This window comes from Sorex araneus, chromosome X (genome assembly GCF_027595985.1).
Source record: "Sorex araneus isolate mSorAra2 chromosome X, mSorAra2.pri, whole genome shotgun sequence".
Taxonomy (NCBI): domain Eukaryota; kingdom Metazoa; phylum Chordata; class Mammalia; order Eulipotyphla; family Soricidae; genus Sorex; species Sorex araneus.
This window is the reverse complement of record NC_073313.1, coordinates 53945245-53966757: the sequence shown is the minus strand read 5'-3', so window position 1 is coordinate 53966757 and position 21513 is coordinate 53945245. Positions and strand designations below refer to the sequence as shown.

The 21513-nt window shown below is 36.8% G+C and overlaps 1 protein-coding gene across 1 annotated transcript in view; it reads left to right on the top strand.

Moving 5' to 3' along the window:
* SHROOM4 (shroom family member 4) overlaps positions 1–21513 on the top strand; it is a 348365-nt gene that overhangs the window by 96997 nt on the left and 229855 nt on the right. The window contains exon 2 of the mRNA XM_055123334.1: positions 13957–14108. Within this exon, the coding sequence (XP_054979309.1) occupies positions 13957–14108 (152 nt within the window). The remainder of the gene's footprint in view (positions 1–13956; positions 14109–21513) is intronic.

The window sequence follows — 21513 nt, the reverse complement described above, 5'->3', positions numbered from 1 at the left end:
ACCAATAAATATGACTTTGGAATCAGGTGGGTAAAAGTCTAGGAATCACCTTAGTCAAGAGAAGGAGATGCTGTTGCCAAAACTCCATGTGGTTGAGGGACAGGAGAAAACAGGGATCTATGAGAAGATGGGACCCAGGATGTTTATCAGGTAGAGAACAATTGATTGTACCTCAAAGTTGCACGTATCTTTTTTTACACAGGACTTCTCTGGCCTTTGTTCAGTTGACCTTTATCTGTTGTACCAACTGTGAAAGTGATGCCAGCAATCTGGCAGAATTTCAGCCTCAAGGCAGATTGTATTCCTAAAGAGAAGAGGATAACTTGCCAGGACACCACAGGACTCTCCACAATCAGGAGGGTGATCTGCTTTGAGTGGCATGTGTTTCTGGACTGTTGTTGTGGTGGGGGAAGACTGCTGTCTGAGGTCCCACTGAAAATTCATGCCATTAAGGGATGGAAAATGCAGGTTACGGGATAAGGCCAACTGATACTTGTCCTGTTCTGATCTTATCATTATTATCACCTCCTTTCTAAATAAATCTTAAAAGTTCTTCTTTTTATAAATGCTGGCCGAGAAGTTGTCTAAGAAAATCTATAGATAGAATTAATATGACTGGATATAAAGAAGAATGAAGAGAAAGTGACAGAGAAGGGATAAAATGTTCGCATTTGTATGAGGCTGTCATGGAAGGCGTCATCAGAGATACACTCAGAACTTGGACAGGAACACAAATTGTCTTGGGGCTTGGGGTGGGGAGAGCCGTTTGATTGAAGCATTAGCTGCCTTGGCACTGAGCCAAGGCAAATTGCCAGAGAACCATTAAACTCTGTGTAATTCCATATAATTCACAGCAGCCACAGGTAATCTGAGTCAGACCTGACAAAACTTCCCTATTACTTATTGTCCATTAGTGCTGAATGCCTACTACAGATATTTAAATCTTTTTTTAGCCATATCACGATGGCCATCTGTTCCAAACACCAAATCAGGAAATCTGGCTTGATAAAGGTTTTCTTTTTTGCTGTTTTCAACTTGTGAAGTTGTTTATACAAAAAGCCTTAAAAAAAAAAAGGTATAGGCACTGAATGGCATGTAAACACTTGAAATAGCCTCTAAGGAAGGAACTGGAGCTGCAGTTTCATATGTGGTTAACTCTCATTTAGACATTGGTGAGGGTCCTTTCCACACACATCTCTTTAGAAACTGAAGGAATTGGTTAACTAAACACTAAATCAAATTAGACTCTGGTTTATGCCCATCGTCTGTATTTGCTCTTAAAATTTTCTGGGATTGTGGACTGAAAGCGCTTGTTGCTATGTCTGTACCCAGGAAGATGGAGTAGATGTTGTTTTAAATTCCCAGATGCTGGGAGTAGTTAAATCTCCCAGTGTGCATGGTTTGTAAGGAGTTGTGTGTGTGTTTTAAATTAACCTCCTAAGCTGGGAATGTTACAAACTAGGGAGAATCATATCTATATACAAGATATCATTGCAATGCACCTAAGTTTATTTAATTTTATTTTTATTAATTTATTTTTAATTAGTGAATCACCATGAGGGTACAGTTACAGATTTATACATTTTCGTGCTCGTGTTTCCCTCATACAATGTTCGAGAACCCATCCCTTCACCAGTGCCCATTCTCCACCACCAATAAACACAGCATCCCTCCCACCCCCAGTCCCATCTCCCCCCACCCGCCCTGCCTCTGTGGCAGAATATTCCCTTTTGTTCAATCTCTCCAATTAGGTGTTGTGGTTTGCAATAGGGGTGTTGATCTGCACCTAAGTTTAAATGAAAGCTCCATTCCTTCCAACAAATTAAAGAGTCTAACACTTACCCCTGGAACTTAACACAAATAAAAGATATTTAGATCAAAGGATAAATATTGTGGACTATTCTGAGCTAAAAATAATAACTCTTATTAAATGTTGAGAGACTTAAAATGCCTCTTTAATCACAGTGCTTTGCATTTACTAGTTGAGGATCATGGGTAGAAATGTACTGCTAGGAAGCAAAGCAGTTTTGTTGCAACTTTGCTGAAGAAAATATTTTAAGCCTAACAAATTCTGTTTTGGTCCTATCACATAATATCGTGGAGACCAACTTATATGATCAGCAAACTGAAAATAATTTTAGTTATCCAGAACCAGGCGAATAAATGAAGAGATTATTCTGAGGTCCCTACTACCTTCAGCAATAGTCATTGGGCAACAATGTCATTGTGTTGAATATAGACACAATGGGCGTCTATATTTTCCTGGTTATTAGTGACAGAGATGAAAAAAGCATATGTCTCTCCTGCTGTTGTTACCCTGGCAGAAAATAAGCATATATGGAAATAAATGTGAGTACAAAATGATATACTCTATCATGATCACAATCACAAAATCCCGTTAATCGTCGATTTCTCGAGAGGGCTCAATAACTTCTCCATTCGTCCTTTCCCTGACATCTTAAAAGTCTCTCTCAACTCAGCCCTCCCAAGGATGTCGCACTGGAGGCTCTTTCAGGGACAGGGGAATGAGAACCAGCTTGTTACTGGCTTTAGCATATGAATACACCATGGGAAGCTTGCAAGGCTGTCCCATGTGGGCAGGAAACTCTCAGAAGCTTGCCAGTTTCTCCCAGAGGGAGAAGTAGGTTATATGATATTGCGTGGCCGCGAAGTGGCCGTGCTCTTCTGGGAGTTTGCTTTTAAGTCTCTGGATGTTGGCCATTGATGGGATTACACACACCTGGGTTCCTCTGCCGGTACCTTCATGTGTGAGGCCTGTCCGAATGTGTGGAGAGGGACCTCAAGCATGGCTGTAGCTAGGTTCTGGTGGTCTTCGGCTGCCGGGAGCTCTGCTCGGGGCGGGGAGGGAAGCTGGAGCCCATCCCCTCCGAGGGGCCTCGGGGAAGACAGCCAGGCGTGTGGGCAAGAGACTCTCTGCATGCATATTCTTCATATACTCTATGAAGGATATAAAATGGGTGATGTGAAGGAGATTGATAGAGATCAGCATTGAGCAAAGAGAAAGAATCTACTTTTTATTGCTGAACATAGAAGGCCTCTCAGAGGAGGTAGCACTGAGTTGACATCTCAGTGATTAAATGAACTGAAAAAGCATCTAGAAAAAAAGAATAATCTCAGCTGAGAGAACAGCAAGTGCAAAGGTCTTGAGGTGGTGATGGCATGGCCTCCCTAAAGAACAGAAAGTTCAGTACGCTTGCAATGTGTGTGCAGAATGAGCCCAAAAATACAGTCTTGGACTGCTTTTATGTGTATTCAAATCTGCTGCTATTTACAATGCAAGGATCATTCTTTAGTCTTTCTGTCTGATTTACTTAATGAATAAAAGCACTGATTGTTAATGATAGTGGTGCTTGCTATTTGCCCATAACAAACCCAGGGAGAGGCCCTGAGAGGGAGCAAAGGTGAGACTAAGACAGAGAGAGCAATTTTGAATGCCTGGAAGAGAAATAGAAGGTGAGACAGAAGAGATGGTTAAGGAGGGCTGGAGCCAAAGTGACCTTAGCTCAGAGAAACATTCTCAGGGTCAAAATTTGTGGAGTCAGCTGCTAGAAGGGGCAGGGTTTACCTTTGTGTTTAAGATTAGAGAAATCATAATAAGTAGGGACAAGAGCTTAAAATTCAGTGTTTCTTTTCATCTGGCACTAACCTAAAGATCAAGCCTACTACCAGGAGAAAGATTTATACTCTGCTTTATATGTAATATTCACTAGATCTAAACACTGTTTATACTCTGCTTTATATGTAATATTCACTAGATTATTTATTTTTGCTTTTTGGGTTACACTTGGCGATGCACAGGGGTTACTCCTGGCTCTTCACACAGGAATTACTCCTGGCAGTGCTTGGTGGACCATATGGGATGCTGAGGATCGAACCCGGGTCGGCCATGTGCAAGGCAAATGCCCAACCCATTGTACTATCACTCTGGCCCCCAATATTCACTAGATCTTAAACTCAAATGCCCATACTGTCCTTCATTTTCTTCTCAAACCAATTCTGATACTGCAAAAGATGAATGTTAACTCATATCAAAGTTCCTCCCCAATACTCATATATCAACAAATGAGTACTTTTTTCTCTCAGATTTGTAGAGCCTCAGTTTAATTTTTTGTTTTCTTTTAATTTGGGGGTCCACATTTGGCAGTGCTCAGGGGCTATTTCTGGCTCTATGCTCAGGAATGATGCCTGGCAGTACTTGGAAGACCATATGTGGTCCCGGGGATTGAAGCAGAGCAAGGCAAAAAGCCTTGACCTCATGTACTATCTATCCATGACTCAGTTTATGACAAATCTTAGTTGAATAGAAAAGTGATGGCATGTCACTTCTTAATAGCCATATGAATAGGATGCTAGTTTGGAACAGAATAACTGTGATGTCTTTCTTGTTCTTGGATTTGCAGCACTACCTTAAAGTAGCAGCAAGTGTGACAGTTTAAAGTTGGATCTAACATAGGATAAGTAAGGAATATTACTTTATTGTCTTTGTAACATTCATATATAACTGTGGGCTATTTGCATTGGTAGAAGTGGGAGTTGTTTGTTTTGGTTGTAGTTATGCAGAAAGATGGAAGTAAAAGAAATGCCTCTTTCTTTGTTCTCATGTAACACTGTTTAGATGATTAATATCAAAGATTAAAATCACTATTGGAAAAAGCAGTACTGAACAGAGGTTACAGTGTCCTGCGATTGAAACGGAAGGATCCATTGATATAAAATTTCAAGCATGTCCCCTTCTTTTTTCATTCACATCTGACAGGGGGCACACTGATGCCTCATAAGCTGGTCAAGTGGTTTCTAGACCTCGTGATTTCCAGCAGCAGCATTTTGTCTTTCCTGTGAAGGATGTTAGTGTTTCGGTCTTTTTCCAGTCATAAATGACTAATGTTGGTTATGTGTACTCTTTAGAAACTGTCTTTGGATTTTTGCATAATGAGTTATAAATAAATAGCTTCAGGAAACTAGCAGTGAGTTATTGAATGAACCTGAATTTGGGATGATCCAGATTCCATATAGTTAATTATATCCTCTGGAATTGGAAGGCTGAATCTAAGTCACAGACAACTGGAAAATAAAAAAAAACATTTTTGATCAACTAGAAAGATAGTTTTTACATCCACAGCAAGTTGATACTAGACAAATAAATATTATTTTAATCCAAGAAGAATGAGTTACCTCTTGCTAGTAATCTGTTAGACTTTAATACCTCCCCTCCACTTTTTGTGGTACCAAAGAATCCATTTTTGTTTTAATTTGGGCATTTCTTCCAAGCATTCATGCACAGTTTATGGATGCCAGTAGGTTAAAATGTTTTACTTACAGTGTTTTTATATTCAGTGATATAAAAAAAAAGACTGCTGACCTTTTCAGACATTTCAATATGTGTGTGTGTGTTCTCTTTATACTGGATGGCATCATGGATTTTCTGATTTATCCTAGATTATTTTAACCCTATAAGAGAGAGTTTATAACATGATTATATATGTAGTAAAGTCTGGTGTTGACAACTACTTTTGCAACATGGGGGCAAAATCTTAAATATACTACTATGTGTGCTTTCCTCTAGTTTCTTCCACTCTGATCTTCCCTGAGCTATCACCATCATCAACTTTGCAAGGTCTTTGTTCACTTGCACCACTGAAACTCATATCTTATGTGACAGTGAAGAGCAGAAACAGTCCAATAGTAGGCGATGATATTTGAGGAATTAGTTTGAGGAATTGGTGGCCTGGGTAATAATGGTCTGACTTGAAGTTCTGTCGCAGAGTGGGTAACAAGAAAGAAATGTGTAAGGGATATCCAGGAAGAATAGAAGTAGATGGGAGCTCAACAATTAGACAAGGGATTGACTCTGGTTTTTATAATATGACAAGACAGGAATTGATTGGTTATTTAAAGATTCACTTTTATCACATAAAAAGATAGGTATTGATTGGTGATTCAAAAAACATACCCTTTCACTGTTACTAGTGGCTAATAATGATAATTAAGTGTCTGCATTTTTCTTTTCTGCTAAAAAATCTATTTTTGGGGTTAGTGGATGAAGGAAAGCCATCTCTAACAGAAAGGAACAATGGGAAAATCCATAAAATACCGTAAATGGTTTACCTTTAAGTTAAATTTTGCCTTGATTAAAGCTTATGGTATATGAAAATAGAGTTTGAGTCTCAGTCTCTACTTCAGAGATATGAACTTCAGTTTTGAGATCTTTATTTTCTCAATATTTCTGTCTGGTGAATAGTATATTTACGGTGAAATGCACAAATTTTAAGCAATTTGTAGATATGTATTGTTCCATGTAATCAGCACCAGATCAATAACTGCAATATTTCCATCATCCCTGAAAATTATGCCCATCTTCCTTCATAGTCATTATTCCCTTTCCAGCAGAGGTAATAGCTATTCTGACGTTTTTTTTTTTTTCAATAGACTAGCTTTGTTCTTGACCTCTATATACAATAGATCCATACAGGGGGCTGGAGTAATAGTACAGTGGGTAGTGTGTTTGTCTTGCACATGTCCAACCCAGACTTGACTTCCAGGACTCCCATGGTCTCTAGAGTCCACCAGGAGTGAGCCAGGATTACACCCTAAGAATTGCCCAGTGTGGCCCTCAAAATAAAAGAAAATAAAGTAGACATATTACAGTAGTTATAGATATTTGTCTCATTAACTTAATGTAGGTTTTTGGGCCATACTCAGTGGTGTTCAGAGTCTACTCCCTGCCGGGTATACATCACAGAGGTGTTTGGGGACCATGTGATGCCACAGAATGAAACCTTAACTTCAGCAAGCAATGCATGTACCCACGGCCCTAGCAGCTCTTTCCCCAAACTCTTTTTACAGAGCTAGGGGAGGAACCAAGCACATGCAAGGCAAGTGCTCTACTGTATCTCTAGACCCTTTATATTGGACATTCACTGGTTTTGTTGCACACATCAGTAGTTTGTTTTTTCTCACTGCTGTCCACTCTACCATTTTGTATATGTGTGTTTTGTTGATCGTGTGAGTTGTTCCTACTTTTTTCTGATGTGAATAAAACTGTCATAAACAATCAAGTATTTTTAAAGACTCACACACTTCTTGTGTGAACAAGACACATGTGTATCTAAGTGTGAAATTTCTGGGTCCCAGGGAAATTGTATACATTTCTAGGATGGTTGTACAATTTTATATTCCCATCAGTTCAAATTTATGTACATTCTTTCTAGTTTTTAGTCCTTTTAACTTTAGATATGTTGGTGGATGTGTAGTGATATTTTACTGTACATTAAGATTGCATTTCACTGAGTCAGAAAGAGAGAGACAGACATAGAAAGATTGCACTCATCTATGGTATATAGAATAACAGAGTGGGAGACTAACACCCAAGAACTGTAGAAATAAGTACCAGGAGGTTGACTCCATGGCTTCGAGGCTGGCCTCACGTTCTGGGGAAAGGTCAACTCAGAGAAGCGATCACCAACTGCATTGTAGTCGAAGGCCATGTAGGGGAAGGGAGTTGCGGGCTGAATGAGGGCTAGAGACTGAGCACAGAGGCCACTCAACACCTTTATTGCAAACCACAACAGCTAATTAGAGAGAGAAAACAGAAGGGAATGCCTTGCCACAGTGGCAGGGTGGGGTGGGGGGGGAGATGGGATTGGGGAGGGTGGGAGGGACACTGGGTTTACGGGTGGTGGAGAATGGGCACTGGTGAAGGGATGGGTTCCCAAACTTTGTATGAGGGAAGTATAAGCACAAAAGTGTATAAATCTGTAACTGTACCCTCACGGTGATTCTCTAATTAAAAATAAATAAATTTAAAAAATATACATGAAATGATTATTACAAAAAAAAAGATTGCATTTCACTGATGAAAAATGATATTGAGTATTTTACTATACATTTGACTGTCTTTTTTAGTAAAATGGCTACTCAGGTATTTTTCCAGTTGTTATTTATACTTCTATAATTTTTAGAAGGTTTTCTAATATTTAGTATATAAGTACATTGTCAAATATATACAATATGAATATTTTCCCAGTGACTTGTCTTCTCACTTTTCAGTAACATTTTTGATGAAAATATTTTTAGTCTGATAAATTATAATATAAAACAGTTTATTTTATAGTTCTTGAGTTTTAATTTGCCTCAAGGTTACATAGATATTCTACTATACTTTATTCTGAAATCTTCATAGTTATAGACCTCTTTAATTCTATGATGTGGCCAATTTTTAGGCTAAAACCTGCATTAATAAAAACATATTGAGTATAATCCCTAACAAATACAATTTAATTATAGATGATGTTATTTAACTCTACAAATAAGGCTTCTTTTTAAAACAGAAGTTTCACTATCTTTTCTTCTAAAGATAATCTTGGGCAGTCTGAATATACATACCACACTCTAGAAACTATTGTTGTAAGCCACTAAAAGTTAACAGTTTTTATAAACACTATTAATATTTATGTCAGCACAAGATATCAATGTGAACAAATGACTAGAGTTTGCAAAGTATAAATAGGACTTCATTGAACATATTTGCTGATAATATAAATTTGTTTTGATTTACCCTTGTGCAGTGATATGTTTTCTCTTACTTGACTCACAGAAATAGCATGATATGATTTGTAGGGGGCAAAGACACACTTGCTTTTGACTGCTTATGTAGGTACGGTGCTTTTGACTCCCTACCCCTTCCTCATCACCAAATTCCTAGAGATAAATTTGGCTCTGAATTGACTGAGTTTTTGGCAAAGGTACATAAAATTTGACCTGGGCTAATCCTAGGTGAAATCTAATGATTTGGAGCTTAGAGAACTTTTGTTGGGAGGATTAGTAAAGTAGATGGTGATTAAGCAGCTGGGGAGGAAGGATTTGTCTGGAAGGATAGGTCATACTGTGGGGAACAGCATGTTTTTTTTTTCAAGGTCAGAGAAGCCATGGTCCTAATCCACAGAGCTTTACACTCTGGGGAAGCCCCTTGTAGGATCTGAGCATCTGCTTCTTAGCAGCTAATGGAGGGAAAGAATATTTTCTCCCTTGGTGTTCATCACTAGCTCCATACAGAAATTAGTATCTCACAGTGATTCAATAAAATAAAATTAAAAAAAAAAACAGACTCATTCAATACATTTAAATGTGTTTGAATTTGTATTTATTTGAGAGAGGTTTTGTTCTCTTTTTGCCTTTTGGGGAAACTGGCATAAGGTGGAAGATGAAATTAGAAACAGCAGAGTTTCTTGTTATTCTAATCTAGACTACATTGGAAATTTGAGTGGGATTTTGAGGGGAGGAGTTCCTAAGAGAGACAAATGAGGGTAGCATTTATGTTTCCAACCTGGAACAAGATAGTTCTTGGAAGCCATGGCAATAATATTGCAGATGTTTCAACATCTGCATTTCTCTTTTCCAGGACACTCTTTTTAATCTTTACTTGTGTCCTAAGGGATTCTAGTTGGGTTTGAGAGAGCAGATCAGAAGCAACCCCAAAACTGTTTTGCTACGATTTCAAATTTAGTTTCAGAATGAATGTGGATAATGTTTCCTAATAATTAAACTTCTTAAATCCAGCTTCTCTGCATTTTAACATTTTCTCCCCATCAAATTTTCCAATAATACTGAACTGCTAAATTCATGGACTGTTACTAAAATACAAAAATCATTTAAAGGTGATTTTTAAAAATCAGAGGATTTTTAAGCAATGTAACTGTATATTTGAGGTGGACATTTTCTTTATATTTTCAAAAAGTACATCAATTTGAATAATCTGGTGGCAGAAGCAGAGGTGTATAGGCTATTAATTTGACAAAAAATGGAACTGTCCAGAAATATTTCACTCTGCCTATTTTTCCAATAATTTTCTTGTAGTACACAGAGGTGTTTATAATCATGTCATTTATTTTTAATGCTGTTCTTTTGCATCTGAGTAGACATTTAATTCCTTTGGGTTATGGTTGGAGATGGTTTTTCTTCTTCTGACAGCATTTTCCAAGCTAACCCCATTTTAACATGCCTTTCATTCATTTTCTCATATCTCCCACATGGACCTAACCAACTATCTGCTAGTTTAAGGCAAAATAAAATGTACTAGAAAATGAATAAGTGCTTGTTAAGTCCATTTTCTTTGCATTTACTCTCTAGGGGACAACTTTTCACTTTGTTGACAGCACTTGAAGCACTTTATGCTTCACTGAAGACCCATCAAGAATTCCAAGTCACCAGTTCATTAGCACAAAATAGGGCTTCAGGAATCTCATTCTGTGTCCAAACTGTGCTTTTTAAAAAGTGTTCCAAACTTGGAGGATCACTCTGAAACAATGGATAAAGACCACAGGCAATTGAGAGATGGATGTTAATTAGTGAGTTGTGAAGGAGTTAAATATGGGTGAAGGCAGAGTACAATGGGGCAAGAATACAGAATTATCTATGTCAGCAGAAGGATAAGCATGGTTTTGCTCACTGTTCCCAGGTCACTGAATGGCAGAACTCCAAGGACTCTCCAGGATTAGCTAGTCAGGCCCTCACATTTTACTAGTAAGGATGAAGGAAGCCAAATGAGGGGGAAGTGATTTGCCCATGGTCTTCCTAATTTTCCAGAGCCTGCAGACTTTCAGTTACATGGCCTTTTAAAATCAATTTTCAAACACTGGGGCCACTCACTGCTAATGCAGCAATGACTTGGGTAATCCAAATGGCACATAAGGTAACCACTGTTTACATTAGGCTTTGTAATATGTGTTTACAGTGACATTCCAATGTGTCTGGGTCCAATCTGATAATTCGCAACACTTCAAATGATACAAGGATGCCACCCTGAAGGTTTGATTCAAGAAGAACTGAAAGTTCACCGGTCTTACTGAATGGACAGCTTCAAGTGATATGACACAACCCTTCAAATAGGGCCTGTTAATTGCAACAATTTTGTTGATTAACAATCTTTCTTGGCCCCAGCTAGAGTTATGAGTGTGCCTGTGGGTAGGATAAAACTAAATCTTTTATAGAGTAAGTGTTTCTTCTTCCCTCCCAACTGCCTTCTCTCACTTTCTTTATCCCTTCATATTTTTCTTTTTCATCCACTTCCTTCCTTTTCCTTGCTATAAAACATGAGTAGTTGCCTTTATCTTCTTTATAAACAAATGTTTGGTTGAACCATTGACTGAGAGCTGGCTGTCATGAGCCCAAACAGAAATGGAAAATGTGCTGGATCCCAAGAATCTAAAGGTGCAGAGGGGAAAATAAATACTAGTGTGCCATATTTTTAAAATGATAAAAGTCATGAAGAGTAAAAATGAATTATTTCAGTAAATAACTGGTTCACATAGAATGCCTTGTCATGCTCTTTACCTATCTGGACTCTCAGACTGTGCCCCAATCTGATGCTGAGTACATACTTGTATTAAAGTGGCCTTATTATACTCAAGATATTTATCTGGAGGACAATGTTGTTGGTAACTGAAAGATTGCATGCAACAGCAAGAGGGACAGAAGCAATTGGCCTGAGACTGTAGTCTAAGAAAGAATTTCTGTAAGAAATCAGATAGTAGCAGCAGGATGTGGCAATACGAAATGCAAAATGCTTGTGCATTTGCTACAGTAATTTAACATTTTTGTTTTAAAGGGTCCCCCCTTTCATTTTCTAGCCTAGAGGGTAAACAGAGTAAACAGAAATCTTGTTGATGTAGCAAAGTGCTAAATTCACTAGTGGTATTTAATATACAATGAATGGCAGAATTTTTATGGATAACATTCATATGGATAATTGAGTTGTATGAATAAAATGGGGGTAGAGTAAATTAAGACTAATATATATAATAGGTAAAAATATGTTAGCAGTAATTTGTTAGATTCCTGCTTGTGGTTCAGTGTGAGCCTAAGGAAACACTTTCAAATAGTTCATCTGTGTTGAATGTCTTGCCTGCTGCTACTGAGAACTTCCATGGGTGCCAAAGGAATGACTCATTCAAGTGAACTTCTGAAATTTAAGTACAGCACTTTGTTTTGCACCAGACAGCAGTGACTATGAAGGAATAATAATAACAATGGAAATAAAATGTATTCCCAATTAATTTGTTGAGTTATTTCCCATTTACCAGAATTGTTTTCTTTTGAACAGTGTCCCAAGTACTGGAACTATATATATATATATGTTTATATATATATATATATATATATATGTGTGTGTGTGTATGTGTGTGTATAGTTTTTTATACATATATAAACACTATGTATATATACGTATATATACACATATATAGTGTTACTTGGATAACTTATGATTTTTAGACAGAGATTAATTTAAAGAAAACTGTTGGGTTAGCAGCAATAAATTTAATAACTATCAGTGATTTAACTCAGAAACTCTATTTATTTGATGGGATTTTTTTAAAATCCCAAATTAACATTTTTCTTTGCACTCAGGATGTCTTATCTGCCAAATTACACAGGAGCTAGCCAATTTAAAAATCAGCAATATTCTTCCATGGTGTGGGAATAAATTGGGGGATGCTATCTAAGAGAAAGAGGAAGTAAGAGAAATACAGGAACAAGAATAAAATTAACTGTAAAAATACCTAGAGCAAAGGTTAACCCTTATTTTGCTCATATAAAAATAGCTCTCTTCTTTTGTCCCTGTTCGAAAAAAAATCTCTTCTTGATTTTATCAGTCCAGTGGAACTTTTTCTTACATGGTTATCTATATGGACATATAAGTATTAGATAATTAATAACCCACCCCTAAGGCTAGGAACATCTGTATTTATTACTCCACGTGTTGCCCTGTACATGCTAGAAATTCACTTAAAACTCATGGAATTCATTAATGGATTGATAAGTTGACTCCCACCACCATAAATGGAATTGATGTTCTAATAGAACTCAACATTTGTGGTGAAAGGAATATTACCTATAAAGTTAATCCGAAGGTCCCTTGGAGTATTTGTGCTCTGCTTGTTTTTGTCTGTTCAGTAGTCATTCATTCTGTCTTTGCTTTCAGTGATCCCAGCTGCCTTCTTTAGTACTACCAAGATTACCTTTTTGCTGAGACTGCACTTGTCAATGAAAATTCTGTTATCTGTGATAGAACAATGACTATCCATATCCTCAGTTTTTGGTAAATGCCACTATGTGCCAGATATTGGAAGCACTTTGTTAAGTTCTTATCGGAGAACATAGAAAAAATGTTCTTTAATTTTCACATAGTTTGTAGCTTTTGGAATTTTAGTTCCACTTATATAATATTTAGATGGAAGCCACTTGCAAGATCTTTATAGTCTACCCCACTATTATAATAATCATACCCCATATTTCTTGAGTCTTTACAGCTCCCAAACATTTTATATATTTATGGCCCAGTGAAGTTGGTACTCTTGCCTGTAGTTTGTATATGAGGTCTTAAAGACACAGAAAATTTAGGTAACTTGTTCAGGGTCACATGCTTCAGTTTCTCAGACTTCAAAACCTGACCAAAGACAGAAAACTTTGCCAAAGGTCATTTTTCTGGAACCTACCTATTCTGACTCTAATATTTTGCATAGTTTTCTAGCTATGCTGCCACTTTAACCCACACTTTCAGGTTCCTTCCAAGCATCACTTTCTTATTTTGAAGTGCTTATTCTAGGGCCAGGAATGTGGCTCCACAGCAAAACACATACCTCACATGCATGAGACCTGTGTTCAATCTCTTGTACTGCTAAAAGAAAGAAAAAGGAATGTTGAAAAAGTACTTGTTCTCTCCAAGGTGAATTATGGATTCCTGCAAAGCAGAGATTGTATTATCACTGTATTGCCTTCTTCCTGGACTTTTCCAAGCATTGCCTTTAGTAAATAATGGCTGTTATCAGTTACTTACATGCTCTTCTGAAGCTTTCCCCGTCTCTAGTTGGGAAGAACTCAGAAGCAGAATTTTTGGGGAATTTCTTCACCACCTACTTTCTGTCTTGTTCTCTACAACAGATTGAAGATGGAGGCAAGGCAGCCTTATCTCAGAAGATGAGGACTGGTGATGAGCTGGTGAATATCAATGGCACTCCATTGTATGGCTCCCGCCAAGAGGCCCTCATCCTCATAAAAGGCTCCTTCAGGATACTCAAGCTGATTGTCAGGAGGTAAGGCACAGGGGTATTTGCTGGACTACTGAAATCTTTCTTGGTAGCTCAATGGGGTCTTTGGTATTATGACAGAAAGAGGTATATGTAAAATGGAAGGAATGATGCACAGAACTCAAGCAGAATGGCATAGGTTAAAGTATCTGTGGTTCAAAACCAAGCACTATATCATAGGACAATAATATTGCTACTATTCTAATATATCCTTATATATAAAAGAAACAACCACCACCCAAACCTGACATTGTCATATACTGTCTGTGTACCACTGTTGGATAAATGTATTTTATCTCTGTAATATGCAGTATTTTATTTACTATTGAGAAAATTAAATTATTCAAATACACACCAAGGGCCTACTGAGTGTTTTGCTGTCTACTCCTTTCTGAAAATTTGACATTACTCAACCATATATTTTCCTTCCTTTTAAATTATTATTATTATTTTAACTTTCCATATTTTTACTGAAGTACTGTGATTTACAAAGTTATTTATAGTTGAGTTTTAGGCATACAGTATTGCAGCACCAATCCCATCACTAGTGTCAACCTCCCTTCACCAATGTTCCCTGGCCCCCTCCCATATCTCACCCTCCATGCCCAACCTGTGCTCTTGACAAGCACCTTTCTATGCTTGATTGTTAAAGTTTCGGTCTCTTGATTTCAGTGTTGTTGACTCTGTGGTTTCAATATTTGGGCCTAACTTCCTTAACACCATCTTTGTACGTGGCTCCCTTGTTCTGGCCCCTGTTGCATCTCATCTGTCTCTTCTCCCTCACCATTCCACTCTTTCTTTCCTTCTCTTCCCTATATTCTGGGACTAAGGTTGGTCAGGACATCCCTCTTTTAAAACATTGCATTCCCTCATACAGTTATTCTTAATACTACATATGAGTGATATCCTGTATTTTTCCTTCTTCTGTCTTACTTCATTTAACATGACATCTTCCAGCTCTACCCATGTTGCCACAAGTTGCATGAATTCATCATTTATAATAGCTGTATAGTATTCTTTATCAAGCACATCATCAGTATCTACTTATATGTCTCAACTGTATAGATTTAGAAGTCCTATTACAGCCATGGAAGATGGAGGGTACTATCTTAACATGATCTAATGCAAAGATATAAATCCTTCCCTTGAGAAGTATGCAGTCTAATTCGGTATAAAATACAGTAATAACTATAGCAATAAGCTGTTTTAAGAAAGCAGTAAGGAGAATGCAAAGAGTTGAATCATGATCGCTAAATGGATTGTTCAGACAGGAATTGCTATTAGAATTCAAGAGAAAAAGACATCTACAGATTAGGTTGAGAGGGTAAGATTTCATTGGAAAGGTGAAATTTGAACTAAACATTTTATAGAATTTTACAAATTAGCCATCATAAGGAGAAAGACATTCCAGGTAAATGAAATGTCATAAGAAAAAGTATGGTAAAGGCATATTTAAACATGGTCATTCTGCTGTCACCAACGCATCTCCTATCGGTGAATTTTTGACTTGACTTCACTTTTATTTTGTTGCTGAATCCTTGCTCTATATTGTTAGAGATCATACTTCTCCTTTTATGTTAATTTATTTTTATGTCTTTTTTTAAATTTTTAAAAATTCTTTTATTAATTCACCATGTGGAAAGTTACAAAGCATTCAAGTTAAAGTCTCAGTTATACAATGCTTAAACACCCATCCCTTCACCAGTGCACATATTCCACCACCAAGAATCACGATATACCTCCCCCCTTCCCTCCACCTCCCCAGCCCCCCACCCCGCATGTGTAACTGGTAAATTTCACTTTACTTTCACTTTACTTTGATTACATTCAATATTTAAACAAAAAAAAATTCACTATTATTGATTTGGAGTTTCTCCCCTCTAAAGTCAATCTGCTGAAAAGAAAGCATTTGGTAATTTGTTTTCCATTGCTGAGAATGAAGAGATATGAAGTCAGGAGGCCGCACTAGCAGCAGCATAGTTTTGGATTTCTGTATTTTAGTATCTAGTAATTAAGTCCAGAGAAATGTCTGCCAGGAATCGCAACATTGTAAGCTTGTACCTCTCAGCTAAAAGAGACAGACGTAGAAAGATCACACTCATATGTCTTTTAAAATTATCAAGACACCTTGACTTACAAAGTCATTCATAGTAGAGTTTCAGAAAAACAATATTCCAGCACCAATACAAGCATCAATGTCAGTATTCCTCAGCCAGTGTCCTCGGGTTACCTACCAACTCCTAGTCTACCTCATTGACAGGTGAATTTTAAATTTTTATTATTGTAGTTTGGGTCTCATGCTTATAGTGTTAGTGGCTTTGTTATTTAGATATACACCTCTACCACATCTCTATACTACCAACGCACCCAAAGACCTGTTACCCCCTGTCTCTTTTTCACTTCCTCCTTGATTCCTTTCCTTCCCTGACTTTGACATTTCTATAATCTTGGTGTTCAGAATAATCTAGGTAGCCCCCATTGCATACTTTGCATTCCCCTGCCCTATTATTCTATATACCATAGATAATTTAGATCATCCTGTTTTTTACCTTCTTCTCTGACTTAACATGATATCCTCCAGCTCCATCCAAGTTGCAATGAATTGCATGCTTTTAAAATTCCTTGTAGCTGTATAGTATTCTATTGTATATGTAAACAACATCCAAGTTAATACCATATCCTAGCTATTGTGCCAAGTGCTGCAATGAATAATAGTGTGCATATGACATTTTGAATAATTGTTTTTGTGTCATTGGGGTAGATACCAAGAAGTGGAAATTTTGGGTTGTATGGCAATTCTATTTTTACTTTTCTGAGCAATCTGCATAATGTTTTCCATAGGGATTAAAACCAGACAACTTTACCTGCAGTGGATGAGAGTTCCTTTTTCACCACATCCCCACCAAGACATGTTGTTTCTAGGTTTCTTCATATGTGCTATTCTCACTGGTGTGTGATGATATCTCAATTTGGATTTTCCTGACAATAAGTGATGATGAGCACTTCTCATATGACTGTTGGCCATCCCTCTATCTTAATCAGAGAGTGTCTGTTCATTTGTTCTCCCCATTTTTTAAAATTTTTTTTATTAGTTTATTTTTAATTAGAGAGTCATCGTGAGGGTACAGTTACAGATCCATACATCTTTGTGCTCATGTTTCCCCCATACAAAGTTCGATAACCCATCCCTTCACCAGTGCCCATTCTCCACCACCCGTAAACCCAACATCCCTCCCCCCCTCCCCAGTCCCGTCTCCCCTCACCCCACCCTGCCACTATGGCAGGGAATTCCCTTTTGTTCTCTCTCTCAGATTAGGTGTTGTGGTTTGCAATAAAGGTGTTGAATGGCCATTGTGTTCAGTCTCTAGTCTGTATTCGGCCCGCATCACCCTTCCCCCACATGACCTCCAACCACATTTTACTTGGTGGTCCCTTCCCTGAGTTACCCAGAAAGAGAGACCAGCCTCCAAGGCATGGAGACAATCTCCTGGTACTTATTTCTACTATTCTTGGGCATTAGTCTTATAGTCTATTATTCTATATTCCACAGATGAGTGCAATCTTTCTATGTCTGTCTCTCTCTTTCTGACTCATTTCACTTAGCATGATACTTTCCATGTTGATCCACTTATATGCAAACATCATGACCTCATTTTTTCTAACAGCTGCATAGTATTCCATTGTATAGATGTACCAGAGTTTCTTCAACCAGTCATCTGTTCTAGGGCACTCGGGTTTTTTCCAGATTCTGGCTATTGTAAACAGTGCTGCGGTGAACATATAAGTGCATATGTTCTCCCCATTTTTTGATAGGTATTTTTGTTGTTGATCTTTATGAGTACCTTATATATCTTTGATAATTAACCCTTTTCTAATATGTTGAATGCAAACATTTTCTCCCTTTTAGTCAGGTGTCTAATAGTTTTAGCTTGTGCTTAATTTTATATAGTCCCATTGGCTTATTTTGTTTCTATTGCCTTTGCCAATGGAAACATATTAAAAATACCTTTGAAGTTCAAATGATTGAGCATTCTGCCTATATATTTTCAGTGTATTTTGTGATTTCTGTTTTGATCTCAAGGCCTTTGATCCACTTTAAATCGACTTTTGTGTAAGATATGAGAGCAACTGGCTTCATTTTTATAGGTAGTTATCCAATTCTCCAAACACCATTTATTGAAGAGTCTATGTTTACTCCACTTAATGTACTCCCAGCTCCTATGTTAAAAATTTGTTGACCATATTTCTGAGAATTTGTCTTTGGATACTTAGTTCTAATCCATTAATAATGAAGTCTATCCTATTCCAGTATCATGCTGTTTTGATCACTTTAGCTTTATAAAATAGTTTAAAGTTAAGTAATGAAATACGTCCCAGTTTCTTATTTCTCTGCATGGTTTAGATTATTCAGAGTGTTTTATGATTCCATATAAACTTTGTTATTTATTATTCTAAATTCTTGAAGAATTTTATCTGAATTTGGATGGAGATTGCATTATCTATATAACAATTTAGGTAGGATTTTCATTTATATAATACTGATTCTTTACATCTATGAACATATAATATTTTTCCATTTATTAAAGTCTTTCCTATTTCTTAAGTGGCTCATAATTTTTATGGTATTGGTATCTTGTATATTTTGTTTAGTTGATACCTAGGTACTTAATAATTTTGAACACTGTTTTGCACGGAGTAGACTCTGATGCTTTCTATTCTAGTTCAGTTTTGCATATAGAATTGAACAAATTTTTGTATTTTCCTCATAGCTGTTTGCTTTGCAGTATTTGTTTATTATTTCTAAGAGCTTTTTAGTGAACTATAGGATCTTTTCTTATGTCATATGCTAATAGTGATAATTTGACTTACTCTTTTTTAAGTTGAATCTCTTTTATTTCTTTTTCTTGCTTCATTGTTAATTCCTGGTCATTTAATTTTATATTAAATTAAAGTGGAGACAGTGTGCCTTCTGCCTTGTGCCTGATGTTAGAGGGAATGGTTTCAGTTTTTCAACATTGGGAACGATACTGGCTGTGGGTTTGATATAGATAGTCATTACTATGTTGAGAAAGGTTCCCTCTGCCTAATGTTTACCTATATTCATTATTGTTACTGGGAAAATTAAAAATATAATCCTACAATTACATTTCTCCATTAGCGTACTGTCTTCTTTCTTTTTTTTTAGTTCAATTCTCAAAAGAACTTCTATACTACTGTCTTCATTTCTTTGTTTTTCACATATTATAGTTTAAGTTTACTTCCAATAGCAGTAGTGTCAAAAGATACACATGATCTCCTTTTAAAATTTCTCAGGGAGAGGTTAGGCCACACTGTCAGTACTTAGGTCTTACTCCTGGCTCTATACTCTAGTATCACTCCCCGTGATCCCTAGAGGACTCTATGTGGTGCTGGGTTCTAAGCTGGGTTAGCTGTGTGCAAGGCAAGCACCTAACATACTATATTATTTCTCCAGCCTCCTACACATAATCGCAAATCAAATCTCCACATTACTGACCCCTTCATTTTACCTCCAATCCATTTCCTCCAGCTAAATCACTTGCCTTTCACATGGCTTACCCAGGTTAGATCCCAGCACCTTAAATGGTGCTCGAACACTGGCTCTAGTGAGTACAGAGCTTGGAAGAAGCCCTGAGTACTCCCAGGTGTGTCCTATCCCTTACCCACATCTTTCTAGCTTATCTTCTTCTGACAATCATTTAAATAGCATTGTCTCCCTTACTTCCACACTTTCTATTAATATACCATGAAAAATCTCATTCAGTCCAGGGGCTTCAATTACCTGTGAATAGCTACACCTATTTTGTCAACAATATAGCCAACATCCTAATGGACGTTTGTAATACTTAGATGTATCAGAAGAATTTAAAACACAAAATGCTAAAACCTAACAGGGTAGTCTTTTTCCAATTCCTTCTTTCAGTGACATCCACTCAGTTGATCAAGCCAGAGACACAGAATCCATCTTTAACTCTTCCATTATTTTCCTGCTCTACATACAAATGATTTGTTCTAAGGAGAGAAAACTTAGAAATAAAGGATTTTGAATTAGTAAGGTGAGGTTATATAGGATCCCATTGTTTTATATTATTTAAGATTAAACCATGTCTACCTATGCGCCTATACAGGACATGACATGTTAAGTGATACCTTATCGACACATTGTCAATGATTCGAACTAGTATTGGTTATGATTTGAGTTTCAAATAATATTTATTTAAGGGATAGCCTGGTAGATTATTGAGCTTTTGTTTTTGAGTCATATCCATGTGTACCCCTTCCTAGTTCTGTCACTTGGTAAATGAAAGTTGCTATATAATAGCATTGTTGTGATGATTAAATAAGGTGATTTATATCATATATGAGTTCTCAAAGAATTCCAGTTCCATTTATTTCTCAGGTTTATAAAAAAAGCATAACTGAGGTAACAAAACATAAAATAAAGAGACCTTCAGAACAGTAGTATGACCTTCGGAGAACATGAAAATCACTTTAGGCATGACAAAGAAAAAAACAGGTAATAAAATCTTCCACAGATACTGAGATACTGTTTGTAGAGAGATACCAACAATTAAACATACTGTGAACATCACCCAAATGAAATTTGAGCGAATGGTAATCAGAATGCGAATGGCAAGTGTGTTACCTATTCATCTTCCTTTGGGTGAGCATCATGTCCTCATTCTCCCAACTATAGCAACATCTGTCATTACTAGTTACTTAAAGGCGGCAATAATTATGACCTGAGAGATAGTAGGACCCTTCGGATTTTATGACATGTCAGGAACTATCCTTGAATTTTCATTGGTTCAATGAACACTCTTGGTTCAATGAACCCTCTTGGAAGAAACCCATCAATGACATAATGCATTATGTGATACTGCCCTCTTGTGGAATTGTAGACCTTACCTTAGGATGGGTATAGAACATTTTTTTTAAAAATCCATATTTTCCCTCAGATTTATACAACAGTTCGTAGCACATGAAAGAAAAATAATTTCCCTGAAATTAAATATTTTCTAGCCTTATTAAATATTTTGTCTAGTGAAATTAAATGCGTGCTCGAGCAAATCGATGAAAAACGGGACGACAGTGCTACAGAAATTAAATATTTTTTCTGGGGTTATACCAAGGTAGAAGGTTTTGTTTTGAGTAAGTGATCAACTGACAAAGATTCAACCTTGAGCTTTATATATGTGTATAAGTCCTTTTTGATGAATATTTAAGTTGATAGATACTTATGTTGATAAGTACTAAGGTAGATCGATTATATTAAAGTAAGTCAGAATCTAAATGTTTTACTTAATTCCTATCATGCTGAAACCCCCTTCTAATTCAAGTAATTCTAAGACTTGAATATTTTTACTTGATAAGCATCCTGTAGCATTTTTTT